General features: G+C 39.5%; 1 protein-coding gene across 1 annotated transcript in view; it reads right to left on the bottom strand.

The window, feature by feature from the left end:
• LOC140205539 (uncharacterized) overlaps positions 1-16,650 on the bottom strand; it is a 181,332-nt gene that overhangs the window by 18,193 nt on the left and 146,489 nt on the right. Inside the window, exon 13 of the mRNA XM_072273156.1 lies at positions 5,810-5,962. Within this exon, the coding sequence (XP_072129257.1) occupies positions 5,810-5,962 (153 nt within the window). The remainder of the gene's footprint in view (positions 1-5,809; positions 5,963-16,650) is intronic.

The following is a 16,650-nucleotide window of genomic DNA, read 5'->3' on the forward strand; positions in this document are numbered from 1 at the left end:
GGGTGGGGAGAAATGGAAGGAAAAGGGGAACCAGAGGAAGTGATGGGCAAGTGAGGAGGAGAGAATGGTGAGAAGGTAACCAGAAAGGGGAATGGAAAAAGAGAAGGAGGGAGGAGGGAGGGGAGAGAAGTTACCAGAAATTAGAGAAATTGATGTTCATATCAACAGGTTGGAGGCTATGCAGATGGAATATGAGATGTTAACACAAAATACTCTGCAGGTGCTGGGGTCAAAGCAACATTCACAACACGCTGGAGGAACTCAGCAGGTCGGGCAGCATCTGTGGAAATGATCAGTCAACGTTTCAGGCTGGAACCCTTCATCAGGACTGAAGAGGGAAGGGGCAGAGGCCCTATAAAGAAGGTGGGGGGAGGGTGGGAAGGAGAAGGCTGGTAGGTTCCAGGTGAAAAACCAGTAAGGGGAAAGATAAAGGGGTGGGGGAGGTGATAGGCAGGAAAGGTGAAGAAGGAATAGAGGAAAACACAATGGGTAGTAGAAGGAGGTGGAACCATGAGGGAGGTGATAGGCAGCTGGGGGAGGGGCAGAGTGAAATAGGAATAGGGGAAGGGAGGGGGAGGAAATTACCGGAAGTTGGAGAATTCTATGTTCATACCACGGGGCTGGAGACTACCTAGACGGTATATGAGGTGTTGCTCCTCCAACCTGAGTTTAGCCTCATCATGGCAGTAGAGGAGGCCATGTATGGACATATCCGAATGGGAATGTGAAGCAGAAATTGAGAAATTGAGAAATTATATGAGATGTTATTCTTCCAACCTGAGTTTGTTTCATCAAGTCAGTAAAGAAGGCTGAAGACAGACGTGTCAGAATGGGAATGGAAAGTCAAATTGAAATCGAAAGTAAATTCTGCTCCTTGGGTCGGGATGGCACTTCCACGATAAACTAACTCCTCAGGAATAGTTTCTCTTTATCTTAAATTGGAGAACACAGTTTTGAGGAACGTGCCAAAACCAATAACAAAAATTAATGAAAAAATTATAAGGAAGTACAGAAATTGTTTGATTTCTAGTAATTGGCACACACAAGAGTTAAATCATCATAGTACGTTTTCAATTGCTTTATGTGTAGAAATTTTAGAAATACTATTTTCAAGTGTTTAACCACCTCCATACATTATGCTATGGAAAAATAGTGCAGTTACCCCTGATGCCAATGGAATGTTTGTTCTGTTGTTTTGCTGGTCTGGTGTATGGAATCAAGGAACATGGAGCGGCAAACCTCATTTTGTGTTAAGGCAAGCTGAAGCCAATGTTCCTGCTAACTTCTTAGGTCTATTAAAATCAAAAATGTTCTTGAAGTAATTTTAAAAGAATTTGTACTTCAGATCCAATTTGTGGACCAATGCATTTTTTCTAATATAATTTACTGAAGAAGCTCAACAGACAACAGCCAATTTCATTCAAAAAGATCAAAGCAATTTGTACTGCACATATCTGTCTTTCTAATTAATTATCAATTATCCTGATTCTTCCAGTCTTTGAAGCCAGAGTTAATCAATGTAAATCAATGTAGAGATTACTTGAAAAACTATCATTAAATGCTGTGAATCTTCAACAGATGTTTGTGCAGAGGGCCTGGGGAAAATAATTACTGCAATGAGGATCAACAGGCCAACAGGTCAAATCCCAGCACAAAGTTTATGGTATACCAGATAGTTGTAATCCTTTGGCCATTTAAGGAAAGGTATGAAGAGCACCACCTCAAAAACTAGCACAAAACTGATGGTGTACCAGAGATTAGTGAACACTGCTCACCTGTACTTTTTTGAGTCATTACCTAGGCATCTCAAAGCACCAGAGAATTTCAACGGCATCTCCCCAAAATCCTCCAAATCTACTAGCAGAATATGTAAACCAATGTTAGTACCCCTTTTCTACCCAATATTCCCAAAACTGTGTTCTCCACTCAGTCAGCTCTGATGATCTTTATCAATGTTTAAAGCTCCTAAATATGTTGCAGTTTGCTTGTAACTAAGTAGGACACTTTACAAAATAACGAATGTGTTTTTGAGTGCATAATCAAATGACCAGAATGATCAGTGTGAGATTTAAATGTGGAATTTGCTACTACTTGAATAGTTTAACCCAATGGCACAGAAGAGAGAAGTTAGCAAGAAAGGAGCTATAAAGGAGGGGGATGGGGTGAGGGTGTAGCAAATGAAATAAGGTTCAACTGGACTGAATGGCTTGCTTCTGTGATTTAAATTATCTGTCATACCAATCTGATGAAAAATCACTACTTATCTCACCTTATGCTGGAAATATGATTTGGTGCACACACACACACACACACACACACACACACACACACACACACACACACAATATCAGCTGAACCTGTCACCAATGTCATCTCCTGTCTCCTGACTTCCTGAATGCCCCTCTTCCAACTTCTCATTCAGCCCTGGTGCTATTTTTCTATTTTCTCAGGACCTGATAGTCCAGACCAGCAAATTTCTGATCACCCTAAGATCTAAACTCTAAATGTCTGAATGTCCTGACTCAGCTCCATCCAGGCTCCAATCTAATTTTCCTTCTTTCCCCTGAGCCTGACCCATTCACTGTGAACCAACATCCTTCTCCAAGACACTGATTGAATCTATAATGATTTGGGGTTCTCTCCACAACTGCCTTGGCTTTAGTCCTAGCATCTTGTCTATTACTCAAATTGCCATTGCCATGCTGTGTAACCACACAATGCAGATTAACAAATATCCTTCAATTACATGGTCTCAACTTTACGTTACTGGTGCAAACACGAGACAATCTGCAGGTGCTGGAAATTCAAGCAACACACATAAAATGCTGGTGGAATGCAGCAGGCCAGGCAACATCTATAGGAAGAAGTACAGTTGATGTTTTGGGTCGACACCCTTCGTCAGGACTAATGGATAAAATAGATAGTAAGAGATTTGAAAGTAGGAGGAGGAGGGGGAGACCCAAAATGCGAAAAGTTGAAGGGCGGAAGAAATTACAGATGGGGAGCAGTGACAGAGGGTTTCACTAAACTCCTGTCGAAGAGAAGATTTAAACTTCTTCAGTGTAGGCATCCCTGGAAGAGGCTTCACAGTAGTGAATTTAAAAACGCAAACACGAGACTATCTGCAGATGCTGGAAATTCAAGCAACACACACAAAATGCTGGTGGAACGCAGCAGGCCAGGCAACGTCTATAGGAAGAAGTACAGTCGATGTTTCGGGTCGAGATCCCTCGTCAGGACTAACGGAAAAAAGAGATAGTAAGAGATTTGAAAGTGGGGGGGGGGGGAAGGAGGAGACCCCAAAACGTCGACTGTACTTCTTCCTATTGATGCTGCCTGGCCGGCTGCATTCCACCAGCATTTTGTTTACATTCCTGGTTACATTTGAAATGCAATACTTCAAATGGACACAAGGTGGCACATAAAACCTAAAAATCAGATGGTGAACTAACAGGAAATGGATCAAAAGTCTAAAGTGACTTCTGCTATTTGACAAACAGAAATATAAAAACTGTTACCACCTGATATTTTCAACCCATTAGTATTAATTGTTTTTCACAAAATAAAACTTAATTATCCTGGAGAAAAATAATCAGGTAATTTTATTTTATTAAGCGATAATTTTGTCAGCGTAAATAGAAGGTGGAAGAGAAAAAAACTTCCAACTGAGAAGTGAGATGGCATTTGAAAATCAAGATCATGCGATTAAATGTCATGAATAATGTCCAACCAGAGCTGGCGACTCTGTACAAATAGGGATTTGTCAAAATCAAAATCATAGATATTGTTATGCAAACAACAGGAATTCTGTAGATGCTGGAAATTCAAGCAACACACATCAAAGTTGCTGGTGAATGCAGCAGGCCAGGCAGCATCTCTAGGAAGAGGTGCAGTCGACGTTTCAGGCCGAGACCATTCGTCAGGACTAACTGAAGGAAGAGTGAGTAAGAGATTTGAAAGTTGGAGGGGGAGGGGGAGATCCAAAATGATAGAAGACAGGAGGGGGAAGGATGACCCTCCCCCTCCTGTCTTCTTCTATCATTTTGGATCTCCCCCTCCCCCTCCTGTCTTCTTCTATCATTTTGGATCTCCCCCTCCCCCTCCAACTTTCAAATCTCTTACTCACTCTTCCTTCAGTTAGTCCTGACGAAGGGTCTCGGCCTGAAACGTCGACTGCACCTCTTCCTAGAGATGCTGCCTGGCCTGCTGCATTCACCAGCAACTTTGATGTGTGTTGCATAGATATTGTTAAACTAGTATAAAATATATAATAAAAAAATGAAAATAGCAATTCTCCTCTTATCAGTTTATGAAGAGAAAAGAAAAAAAATTGGGTTTTAAATGAAAAGAGAAAAAAAACCCACTACACTATAGGAAAAAAACCAAAAAAAAAAACACCAAAAGGGACTGAGGATACAAACAAAAAAAAGGAAGACTTTCTGACCAAATCTAAAACTTCAGAAAAAAAAATTGAAAGAGTAATAAATCAAATTAAATGAAAATATTGGATAAAAGATCACCAGATTTGCTCAAATTTAAAGGATGTATTAAATGTCCGACTTCTTATTTTCTTTAAACTTAAACAGGATATAATGGAGGAGAGCCAATAAAAGGTGGATTAGAATCCTTCCACTTCAATGAAATGGCTCTCCTAGCCAGTAATGTCGAAAAGGCTATCATACGTTGAGCGAAAACAGAAATATTTCCTGCTTCCAATGGGATAATCTCAAAAATTGCCGTAAGTAAATTAGGTTGTAGATCCAGATCCAAAACTTTTGATAGTATTTTAAAAACATCTCTCCAAAATTTATCTAGCTTTATACAAGACCAATACATATGAGTTAAAGTGGCCAGCTCAGTATTACATCTGTCACAAGTAGGATTGATATTGGAGAAAATACGCACTAGTTTATCCTTTGACATATGGGCCCGATGCTCTACCTTGAACTGTACCAAGGAATGGTGGGCACAAACAGATGAGTTGTTAACCAAATGAAAAACTTTACTCCATTGATGATCTGAAAATGACTCTTGAAATTCCGATTCCCAAGCGCATTTAATTTTATCATTAGACATCATTCATGAGTTCAATAACCGTTTATAGATTATAGCTATCAACCCTTTTTGAAATGGTTTAAACTGAAAGAGAGCGCCTGTCATATTAGGTGGATAAGCAGAAGGGTAATTTGGCAACAAACCACGTAAAAAATTCCTAATTTGTAAATATCTAAAAAAGTGTACATTAGGTAAATCATATTTATCCACTAACTGAGAAAAAGACATTAAACAGTCCAGGATTTGTCTTTAGAAATTATGGTTGGTACTGGTTTGTACCAAACAAAAATCTATATTTGCTGAAGTGCTATGTAGAAATCGTGGTTACATGGACTAAATTACAGAGTACTATTCCCCAAAACTCAACACACAAATTATAAAACATGTCAATATCAAAGCAACCACTTACTTATATTAATACCTTTACTTTGGCAATTCACAGACATGATGATAATTGAAGGCTTTTTCTTCTATTTCAGAGAATAAACCAATGTTGGAAATTCACTACTGGCCAAAAGTTCAAACCTTTACAATATGAACATTCCTCTGCGGCTTACAAGATGGGTATGGCAGAGTGAAGACAGGGGAAGATGGGTGGTGACAAAAAGCTCATAACAGGTAGGAAGGAGCAGAATAGTGAAGTTATTTAAAATAATGGAAATTAAAATATACTAGTTATTGAAAAATATATTTCTGCATTCAATAACATTCAACAAGAGTTGTTAAAAGATGCCTGTTTGGATTTGCTACATACCTGGTGGAGGAAGTTCAAGCTTCAGTTTTCTAAGCTCATTTATTGACTTTTCCAGTTGATCAATAACAAAATCATCTTCATAATGAAAGTTTTTGGACATAATTTCTTGAAGAAATTCTCGGAGGTCTTCCAATGACATCTTCACAAGGTGCTCTGATTCGAAAACACACTCATTAATACATGCTACTATTTTAATTCTAAGTCAACAATTGTGATTTTATATATGAGAAATACCAGTGAAATGCTACATTATTTTGTTTTTAATTAAAAAATGGATTAAAGAGTCATTTTAAAAATGGATTAAAGCGTCATTTTAATTAAAAAGAATGATATCAAACACTTTATCATCATCCTAATAAAAGTAGTTTAATCCACTTTAATTGTCAAGTATTCAATTATGAATTTGTACAGGCATCTCTCAGACAGGCAAGGTTTATGGTCAAAATAAAATATTAATACCAGGAAAATTATAACATTATGGCTAGGGCCTTGCCTTTCTTATCTCTGTTGATCCCACTTCGATTTTATATTTTGGTTTTGTTTTAAGAAATATTTTAACAGTTTGAAAATTTCACCTTTCATCTCAATATTTTAAAATCCCTATGCCTTCAGCCTATGCCAAATTCAGGTAGCATGTGGCTGCAGTACTTAATCATAACTTAATTGTTCTTGTATCTAATAGCTCAATGCAAGTAAACTTGCACATATGCAACCAATTCTTAAAATGTGTGTGTAGTGAAGTACATTGGTGTTCTTGCTGCTCTGACACTTTTTCTAGATTGGCCCAAGATTGGAACATACTTTATTCAATGCAGTTTTTTTTTTACAAACTATATCTCTGTCTCTGGCATAATTATCAAGGTCACTCCATGTGATACCCTTGGTTCTTAATTATACTCATCACATCTGGTACATTTGACTCATGCAAACTTCATTGCTTCCACCGAAAAAAATACTCATGCAAATATCTTCATTTTTTTAGAGCGTGTTTACGTATAGATACACAGTTTTATAAATTTTTCCAGCACTGATTTACTCATTTTCTTGGCTTTCTCATCTACAACCATCATCAACATCGTCATCGTGTGCTGTGTCGTACTGACGTGCGCAATTGTGGTCTTAACCATGACCTTGATTGTTCTTGGCAAATTTTTCTACCCATGGCTTCATGTAACCCTGATTAGGGGGCTAAGCAGGTCCTCAAACCCCTGTCTCGAGTAGAAGACAGATCTTGGTTGTAGACCCGTCCAGACAGCTGGTTTTGGTCTTGATGCACACCTACCCCACAAATGTTCTTCTGTCTGGAAAGACCTGAATGACTATTCCCACTATGAATAAGCTCCGAGGCACTGTATTATCAACTATAAGCACAATGTATCTTGGGAGGAAATTGTGTTTTATACCTGACCATACCTTATGTTCCTGTAACTGTGGTAAATACTACTTGACTCACCATTTCCAAAACAAGTTTGATATGTATTGGACCTGCTTTCATCTACAATGAGCATAAATGTCTTCCTTCTGGAACTTTCCTGGTGGTAAGGATGGCGAGGTCTTCAGAAGCAACAGATGGTTGGGTGTCAGTGATTCCAAATCATTGGGATCAGAGGATGCTTTAGTAATTGGATGACTATTGATAATAGCCTCTACTTCACCTTCATGGTGGAGCTGAGAACCTTTTGTACAGACCTGATCAATCTCTCCCATGTTCCTCTATGATTAGATTATGAGGACACTCAGTCCTCGTTTATTGTCATTTAGAAATGCATGCATTAAAAATGATAAAATGTTCCTCCAGAGTGATATCACAGAAACACAGGACAAACCAAGACTAAAACTGACAAAACCACATAATTATAACATATAGTTACAACTGTGCAAAGCAATACCGTAATTTGATAAAGAGCAGACCATGGGCACGGTAAAAAAAAGTCTCAAGACCCGATAGCCCCATCATCTCACACAGACCGTAGAAGGGAGAAACCCTCTCTGCCATGAACCTCCAAGCGCCGCAAACTTGCCGATGCCGCACTATTGGAAGCATCCGAGCGCAGCGGACTCTGAGTCGGTCTGAAAACTTCGAGCCTCGAACCAGCCCTCCGACACCGAGCACCGAGCACCATCCTCTGCCGAACTCTTCGACCCTGCCCCATCCGCCGAGCAACAAGCAAACCCGAGGACTCAGGGCCTTCCCCTCCAGAGATTCTGGATCACACAGTAGCCAGCAGCAGCGAAGCAGGCATTTCAGAAGTTTCACCAGATGTTCCTCCGTGCTCTCACATCTGTTTCCATCAAATCAAGATTGACTCTACTTGACAGATAACAGATATCACCACTGGAGTGGCCATGCGAGCTGCGTTGCGCCGCCATCTTCTCCCGCCTTTGTAAACTAGCTGGGGGATTAAAATCCATTTAATTCCTTTTTGAAGAAGGACATCACTGATCCAAGAATGATTCCACTTCTCAGTGGCTTCCCGCAATTCGCGCTCAGCTCCAATAAATATGTTGCATTATGACAGCACTGTTCACGAACCTGTCCTCATCTTGTTATAAAGTGTCTAAGTGCATTAACAAAAGGAACCCATGTCTCAAGAAGATGCTACTTCAATGTGAACAGTTCAAGTAGCTAGACATGTAAGTATGACCCCATACCTCTTCACTGTGTTCCTTCAGCACTTCACCTCAAAAGGTAAAAGGTAGTCCACTCCTACATGTGTAAACAGAGGTTCATATAGAGAGACTCTGTTCAAGAGGCAGATCCGCCATATGCTAGCATACTGGAGCTGTGTGCAACTATTGAAAACAACACCCTTATACAGAATTCTTCTTATAGCTGTACTAGTACTGGGAATCCAGTTGTTTTGGTACAAAATGGATAGCATGTGGTTACGGCCACCTTGTCCCAACTCTTGATGTACATGAATCAGAATGAAGTCTGAGATATGAAGATCCTTTGACAGTACAGCAGGATGTTCAGACTCTTCAGGCATGGCTGCCCTACTAAGCTGTTCACCATCACTCTCAAGACACCATCTTCAAGTACTGAGATGAGCTTGAAATATGGCTGTTCCTTTTCATACTTTCTCCCGTTTACAAACTTGAGAAATCATTTGGAAATGTCTTTCTTTGGCAAAACCCAATGATCTCCATTTCAGCCTTTTTGATTCCTCCCCTGAGAGACAATCTCAACTGATCTGACCTTTAGCCTTCTCAATCTCTCCCTCTCTCCAAAGAATACCCTTACTGTTCTTCATCCAAGTCAGACTGAGTAAGACCCAAGTTCAATTGCCTTCTCTTCTGACTAAGAAACAAGAGCAGGTTCTTAAATCTAAAAATCCAGGTTACTATCTTCCTCAAATGGGCCCAAGACAAGATGCGATGAATTATAAATGTTACCGCGTCCACCTCCTCGTCAACCAGCATGGCATTCTTCTTGGAGCACACAAGCTGGAAATTCTGGAATTTCATGCTGAAGAAGGTACTGAGCACTTGACACCCATGCCTCATTCCTCAGAAATGCTTTCACCTTCAACACTCTAGAGATCACATCTGCCAGGTAGCTTGAAGTATTTTGATACCTCTATTGAGAGGCTTGCGAGACCTTAAGAGTTTCTGAAACTCTGCTTACAATGAAGGTTTGGAACCTGGGAAGTTTCATTCTTGAAATACTTCAGCACAGAAGTCCTATCAGTATCAGTCCAAAACACTGAATCATGAAGCTGCATGTGCAACCCTTTCTTCCACAATGTGTCCATATGGCTTGCCATTGTAGCAGCAGTGAGTTCCATATGAGCAATGGAAAATGACTTCAACAGGGCTACCCTAGATTTTCCCATGATAAAACTGCTACATCTGACAGGATGAGTTGTGCAACATTAGGTAGGTCACTGCTTCATAGCCGCCTTTGCGTGCATCTGTAAAGTGGTGTAACTGTGCAGCAGTAACTTCTCCTAAATCCAAGGGTTTCAAACATTTAACAACCTTCTTACATACAGTGGATCTTGTAGGATCTTCTTAGCAGACAGCACTATTGGACTTAGGATTCCTAAAGTATCATAGATGGAACTAACCATGGAGAAGATCCCCTTTCTGGTGAGTGGCCTATCTTCGATCATGATCTTAAACTTGAAAGTAGCAGACTGAATGCACTATTACACATCCAGTACTCTTTCCACTGAAGGTATATCTTGATCCAAATCCAAATCTTTCATGTCTTTTGCTCTTTGCTCTTCTGATATCAGCTAGCTCGCTATGTCTGTTGCTTATCCACTTTGTAAGTTGAAAGCCACCTTTAGCACAAATGGAAACAAGGTCATGATACAGAGACACCACTTCTTCCTCACAGGGCATTGACATAAGGCAGTCATCAACATAGAAACAATGCAAAACCTTGTCCAGTCTCATAGCTGAACTGTTCTTCATTGTGTTCTGTTGTGAATTTGGCACACCATATCTTGGCCGAGGTCACCATCAGGCCACCAGAGTAACCTCAGCAGATCTGCATCTTCTACTGGTACCTTAACCTGATGAAACATTGATTCAATATCTTCTATGATCACCACTGGTTCTTTTCTGAATCTGGTTATGACTCCAATCAGTGAGCTAAGTAGATCTGGCCCCTATAAAAGCTGAGCATTAAGTGGTTTTCTCTGAAAAATTGCACCACAAGCAATCACAACATGAAGATCCCTTCTTCTAGGGTGATAAACACCATGGCGTGGAATATACCACTTTCCCATCACTGTGTTTCAGATCCTCTGCTGACACTCTTTTGGCATAATCTTTGGAGCTGACATACTTCATGAAAGCTGTGTAGTCAGTGTGAAATGACAAATCCTTCTTAAACCTCTTCCTTAGATTTAGAGCATGCTGTTCAGCAATCTTTCTATTATTTGGCATGTTGACCTCTGTCTTTCTCAAGAGTAAACTAATCTTGTTGTGGCCATCTATCAGTTTTGTGGAATTTGTAACCAGCTCCATAAACGTGGTTTTCTCTTGACAAACCAGGTTGTTCACCTTGACTGCATTCAGAGAAGTCTGCCTTGAACTGCTGCTGTCAAAGCTCACCCAAGTTCAAAACTGAGATCCTGTTAACTGTCAGCTCTGGCTGTACACAGTCTCACCCATCACCATAGTCCCCTTTCAGTGGTCCATTCATAGTCCAGCCCAATATTGTTCTAATTGCATAAGATCCACCATTTGCAAGAGCTCCAATGCCTTAGGCATACTTGTCTCTATCAAAAGCTCAATTTCTGAAGCAATCTCTGGCAAATGGACATGTCTCAGGTGAGACCATCCCTGGAAATCCCTCTGTCGTGGTATGTTCCATTTGTGGACAGGCACATTTTTCTGTGTATAGATGTTAGGTAGTTCACAATAGTTTTCACTATCTGAGCCAGCCACTTCCAATCCTGAAACAATATAGCTACTCATGGTCTTCTCTTAACCCATGGTGTGTAAGAGAATACACGTCCTTTTCCCTCTGAGCTTGTTCATGAGGCCCATTATACGGAACACTTGATCTAGGAAGGCATAAGTAACCAGTGTATTGTTGCCCTTCTTAGACTTCACTTGTATTGGAACAATAGAAAGATTACAATCATGATCACTAGCCCCTGTAAGGCCATTAGATACCAGGTCACTACTCATTGCTGTGTCTGATTCTTTCACAGCTTGTTTTGAATCTGTGCTCTTTTTGTTAGAGTAAATATGAAGGGGGCTGGGATGCTTGTCACTGAATGCCTTGCACAAAAGATGCTTCCTGCAAACCTTGCTAATGTATCCTGTACACAAACAGCCAGAGCAGACACCATATTCTTTTAGGAAGGCAATCTTCTCACCATAAGCCCTTTTCTCCAGCAGAGGGCACGAATCCAATTGATGATCACCCTCGCAGAACAGAAAAACCTTTTTGGCTGACAAGACTGCAACACCCTGGGAAAGGTTTCACTGCTAACGTAATGGTCTTTCTGTAGAAGCAACGTTTGGGTTATGGTTAGAGATAATGGGTGTTTTGGAATGCGAGCCATCCAATGATGGGAGGCTGTTTTGTGCCGTGTGCCTGACACCACAGTGATCTGGGTCTTTTGTTCGGCGGGGGATGAAGCGAGAAGATGCCATGATCTGATGAAAGCCAGGGAGATCGAAGGAGGATTGATGAAGGGCTCCATGAGCTCCAATGTAACATATGCACATTAGACTATTTCATTAAAATGGGCTCTTCTTTTTTCGCTTTTTCTTCACTAACCCTTAAGTCAAATTAAGAATAATAAAGCTAAAGCATTTAGTTGTATGCAGTGCACTATCTGTTATCTCATGGTACTGATTTGTAACAGGGTAACAAATCACGCAGCATCCACACAAGCAGGAAGGGTTTAGGGGTGGACTCGCATCTCAATCTCATCCATTTGGCAGGGCTAAAGATTGTCTTCCCAGACTTACACAGTTGACAGAACCTGAGGATTACAAGACCATTTCCCTTCCATTAGTAGTTCCAGGTTCAGATTTAGCTGTACTTCTCACAGCGGCCACAGCAGTGGCACAGCTGCTTCCATTTGCCTCAGGACAAAATTGTCACTTAATTTTGTTTACATCTTTCCTTATTGCTAGTGATGTAACATCTTGTATATTCCCAAACACTGGGCATGTAACAATCTTTACTTGCCTTTCTATAAAATTAACAACACCAGTGGAAGTAATCTTATGGTTGTGCCTTTCTTGCAGTTTACAGACCACTGTTCTTCATTTATCCTTACGCATATAGGGCAATTTCTTTACGGCAATCTACATATTAGCAGGCACATCCAGTTCACGCAAGTGCTCTACTGCAGTTCTTCCATGGTATTACAACAGACTGAAAGCATGAAGAGCTTTCATGTCTTCAGATTTGATAGGTACCGAAGAAAGAGCTTTTTGCATGTAGGCAGATACAATTTTCTGTTCATTACCAAAGTGTTCCTGTAGCAAAGCCTTAGCTTTAGATATCTTTTTTTAGGGTCAACATGTTGGTAACTTCTGACAAATTCTCTAGGACGACCTCTAGTGTACTGTTCAAGGAAATAAGAAGCACTCACTACAGCTGTCAGTCTTGCCTTCAACACTGTTTTCAAAAACCTTTCATGAATACATGATAATGCTATGGATCGCCATCGAAGATTTGAATCTCTCTTTTAGGCAAAGATAAAACGCATTGCTTTTGTACCAATAAGGATGTTATTTCATTTTGCTTCCTCATAATATCAATAGTACTATTTTGACCTCTATCATCTAAAACAAGAGTGTTTCCATGCTGTAAGTTAGTGTCTCCATGAGCACGTTGAACTGTAGGATATGACATAGGTTCAAAGTGCCTCAATAATGCAGGCTGAGAGTAAACACCCTGAACTACCTCTTGGGCGTTTTGTTCACGCATCCCAAACACTTGAGAAACAAATTAATCAACTTTGATACGGAGTGCTTCAGTTTTTCTTTGTGCTTGTCAATATAAGAATTCATACCATAGAACTGTCCTGCAAGGGCACTTTTAGCACTCACTACACTTGAAGCCCTAAGCACAATAACTCCAGCCATATGTGCGGGTATTTCTTCCCCCAACTTAAACTGTTCCTTCCTTTCTTGAGGCTCTTCCTCTTGCTCTTCCAGCACACATTTGTCTTTCAATAATTGTTGATATGCCATTAAGGCAGCAAAATCAGTCTCTGTTTTAATGAATGCAGAGAAGATAGTAGATACAGGAGATTTTTTTACTGACATTAGACACACCGTCATTCAGTTTCACACCAACCTGTGGGTCACCTATTCTATTCACAGTCAAAATATGCCTTGAAATTTGAGAAACATTGTCTGATGGAAGGTGAGACATATATTCACTTGTTGCAGCTACATGACCATTCAATATAACATGTTTGGGTCAACCATTGTTTCATATCCTCTATGAATGTATTGGATTAGTAATCAATATTTGAAAAAAAATTGTTCTGTTTTTCTAGTTCAGCCTTGGGAAGTGATGAGATTAGCATGTGATGTTGCTTAGCAACAGCTTCACAGAGATTAGTCAAGTCCTCAAGATGAGATAGCACTTGTAAGGTATTTAATTTTCATAAGATCATTCATTAATGGTATTAAACCTTTAATTTTGTGAGATTTGTTTCATACTCTTTTTGAAGACTTTTGAATAGATTAGCCTTAGCTTTGGTTTCAGCTTTAATTTCTTTTTTGCAAGCCCCCAACTGCAGGGTCGTTGGCACAAATTCCATGCTTCAATACACTCATGGTATTTTCCCTTGTAGCGCAACTTGCAACTAACTCTTTGTTTGCCTGCATCATTGGCAGTATTTGATTCAATAAAAGTAGTCAACAAACTGTCCACTTATCCGCAGCGCTTAAAACAGAGTGAACAAACAGTCTTCAATTCAAATGTCAACAACCAGAATATTTAGTACTTCAATAAAACAAAGCAACAAACCCTCAGGCAAACCCCACATGATCAAGCAATGGTCCCCAAAGGACAGGCAGCACTGACCATTCAAAGCTATGTTCAAACCACAAATACACAGCGTGAATCACCAAAAGGTCACTGATAACCCTACCACAACCTGCTGGAGTTTCTGACAGGTTGTTCTCAGTGTAGCAATTCCAATTTTGCCAACGGGTCCGAGGCAATCCTTGGTTGTAGACTGGTGTTCGCTTGGTAAAACTATTTTATTTTTGTTGACAAAATGTATAGGTTACTTTAAAACAAACCAAAACCACTGAGAGACTAAGATAGGAGATCGACACTGTATGAAACTCTTCCAAATAACGAAGTTCCAAAGTCGAGGAAGGTACTTTCGATTCTTTATTATGAAACCAGCAAAGACGAATGATCTCATAATGATATAAAACTAACAAAGCTAAATTAGCAATATAGTGATCTTAGCTTTCAAATCAGCATAGATAAGTCTCATTAGAAAAAGTTAGCATATTTAAGCATTCTAATTAGCGATATCAGAATTAGCATTCTATAAGTATTTAAGAGATAATCAGAATAAGTGTTATAAACATATCTAAATGGTTGAGTAGCATTCCAATTAGCGGTCAACAAAAAATATCATTCTCCATGGCTCAACCCCTCTCCATTAGACTAAACAAAACTAACTACCTATATGGTTGAATACATAACTATACTCATTTGTTTTACCATGCTCTAACCCACGTGACAGATTACCATAATAAATGCGCCACAACATACAGACAGAAAATAGATGCATGGCTCCTACAGTGGCTGTGAATGAAGTCACCAGACAAGCATTGAAGCTGGTGATGTAAAAACCTTTATTCATCACAACAATCAGACATTCTTCTGGAGACCGTCTCATAAAAGAATCTCATAAAATCAAATTACATCATATTTTTATACCCTTAAGATCAATAGGTGATTCAATATAGTATCAATAGTTACAATGACATTGATTACTTCAATAATTTGGGTCGACAATGCTTCCTTTGAATTACATACATATCTAGAGTGGGAGGCACCTCTGAATTTACAAATAGCGTTGCAGGGACAAGCACCTATTTATATTTACAATAGTGCAATTTCCTTAAACGCACATTTGTTGCGATCAATTAACCCAACCCTATTGTTTTAATGTTTGGCTGATGCATATTCAATCTCTTGATCTGTGGATTGCTTGTGCTTTTAATTTCAATTTACTGTTTGCAATTTACAATAAAAAACTGAAGACTGGTTCTTGCTTGAGTTAATGTCTGCTATATTCACATAACTCCAGAATACTCCCTAACAACCTCACTCTCCCAGATTGAATTCCTTTTCTGAAGTCTTTGTCTAATCACTCAATCTATCTAGATTCCATTGAAGGATTACACTTTCCTCATCATCATATACCATTTCACCTATTTTTATGTAATTGGCAAAATTAGATACTTCACATTATGCCCCTCCTTGAAGTCATTAATATTAATAGTAAATAATTGAGCACCAAGAATTGATCCCTGGTCTATTCCAATGATTTCATTTTCCAACCTGCAAGAATACCATTTATTCCAATTCTTTGTTTCTATGTGATAGCCGGTGTCCATTTCTTGCTGACACACTTTCTTCAATACCACAAACATCTTAATTTACGAGGTCACCCTCAACATCCACAATCTTCTACCAATCTACCCCTACTGCATCACATTTTCCTTGACAAGTGAGGCCATGGGGGGAGGGGACTTGTAAAACATGGACTTCTTTCCATATGAATGGCCCCATCTCATGATGAAGGCAGATATTTTGATAAAGTTGATTGCTGCCTTGATTGTACCATCAACACCTTTGATCAATTGAGGAAAAGGGATTTGAAAAACAAGTTGTGAGACCTGGCAAAAAACTCATGCTCTGATGAGCAGTGGTGATTTTTGTCCTTTTCTCTGCTTCTAACACCTGGATTACCTTCAACAGACACATAAGGACACTGGAAAAATACCACGAATAGAACCTCAAGTCTTCCAAATTCATTGTGAAGATAAAGATACCAAAGTCATTGTCCTTTCCCTGTTCAGCATTCCCAGGAACAAGATATACTCAGTCAACTACATTGAGCAGACCAGGTTTACATACCTAACACGAATCTCCTGAAAGAAATGCACTGTTCCAATCCCTATCATTCAAAAAGATTACTGGGCAAACAGAGGAAAATATTAAGTAATGTTCTCAAAGCCTTCTTGAAGAATTGCAGCTTTTCCACTGACTCCTGGAAATCTCTGGTGCCTGACTGCTCAAAATGGGAAAAAGGGATTTAGGATGCTATTGAGAACCCCCACAGCATGCACTGGATGCTTATCAATGCCCTGCATAA

The sequence above is a fragment of the Mobula birostris genome, chromosome 11 (genome assembly GCF_030028105.1).
Source record: "Mobula birostris isolate sMobBir1 chromosome 11, sMobBir1.hap1, whole genome shotgun sequence".
Classification (NCBI taxonomy): domain Eukaryota; kingdom Metazoa; phylum Chordata; class Chondrichthyes; order Myliobatiformes; family Myliobatidae; genus Mobula; species Mobula birostris.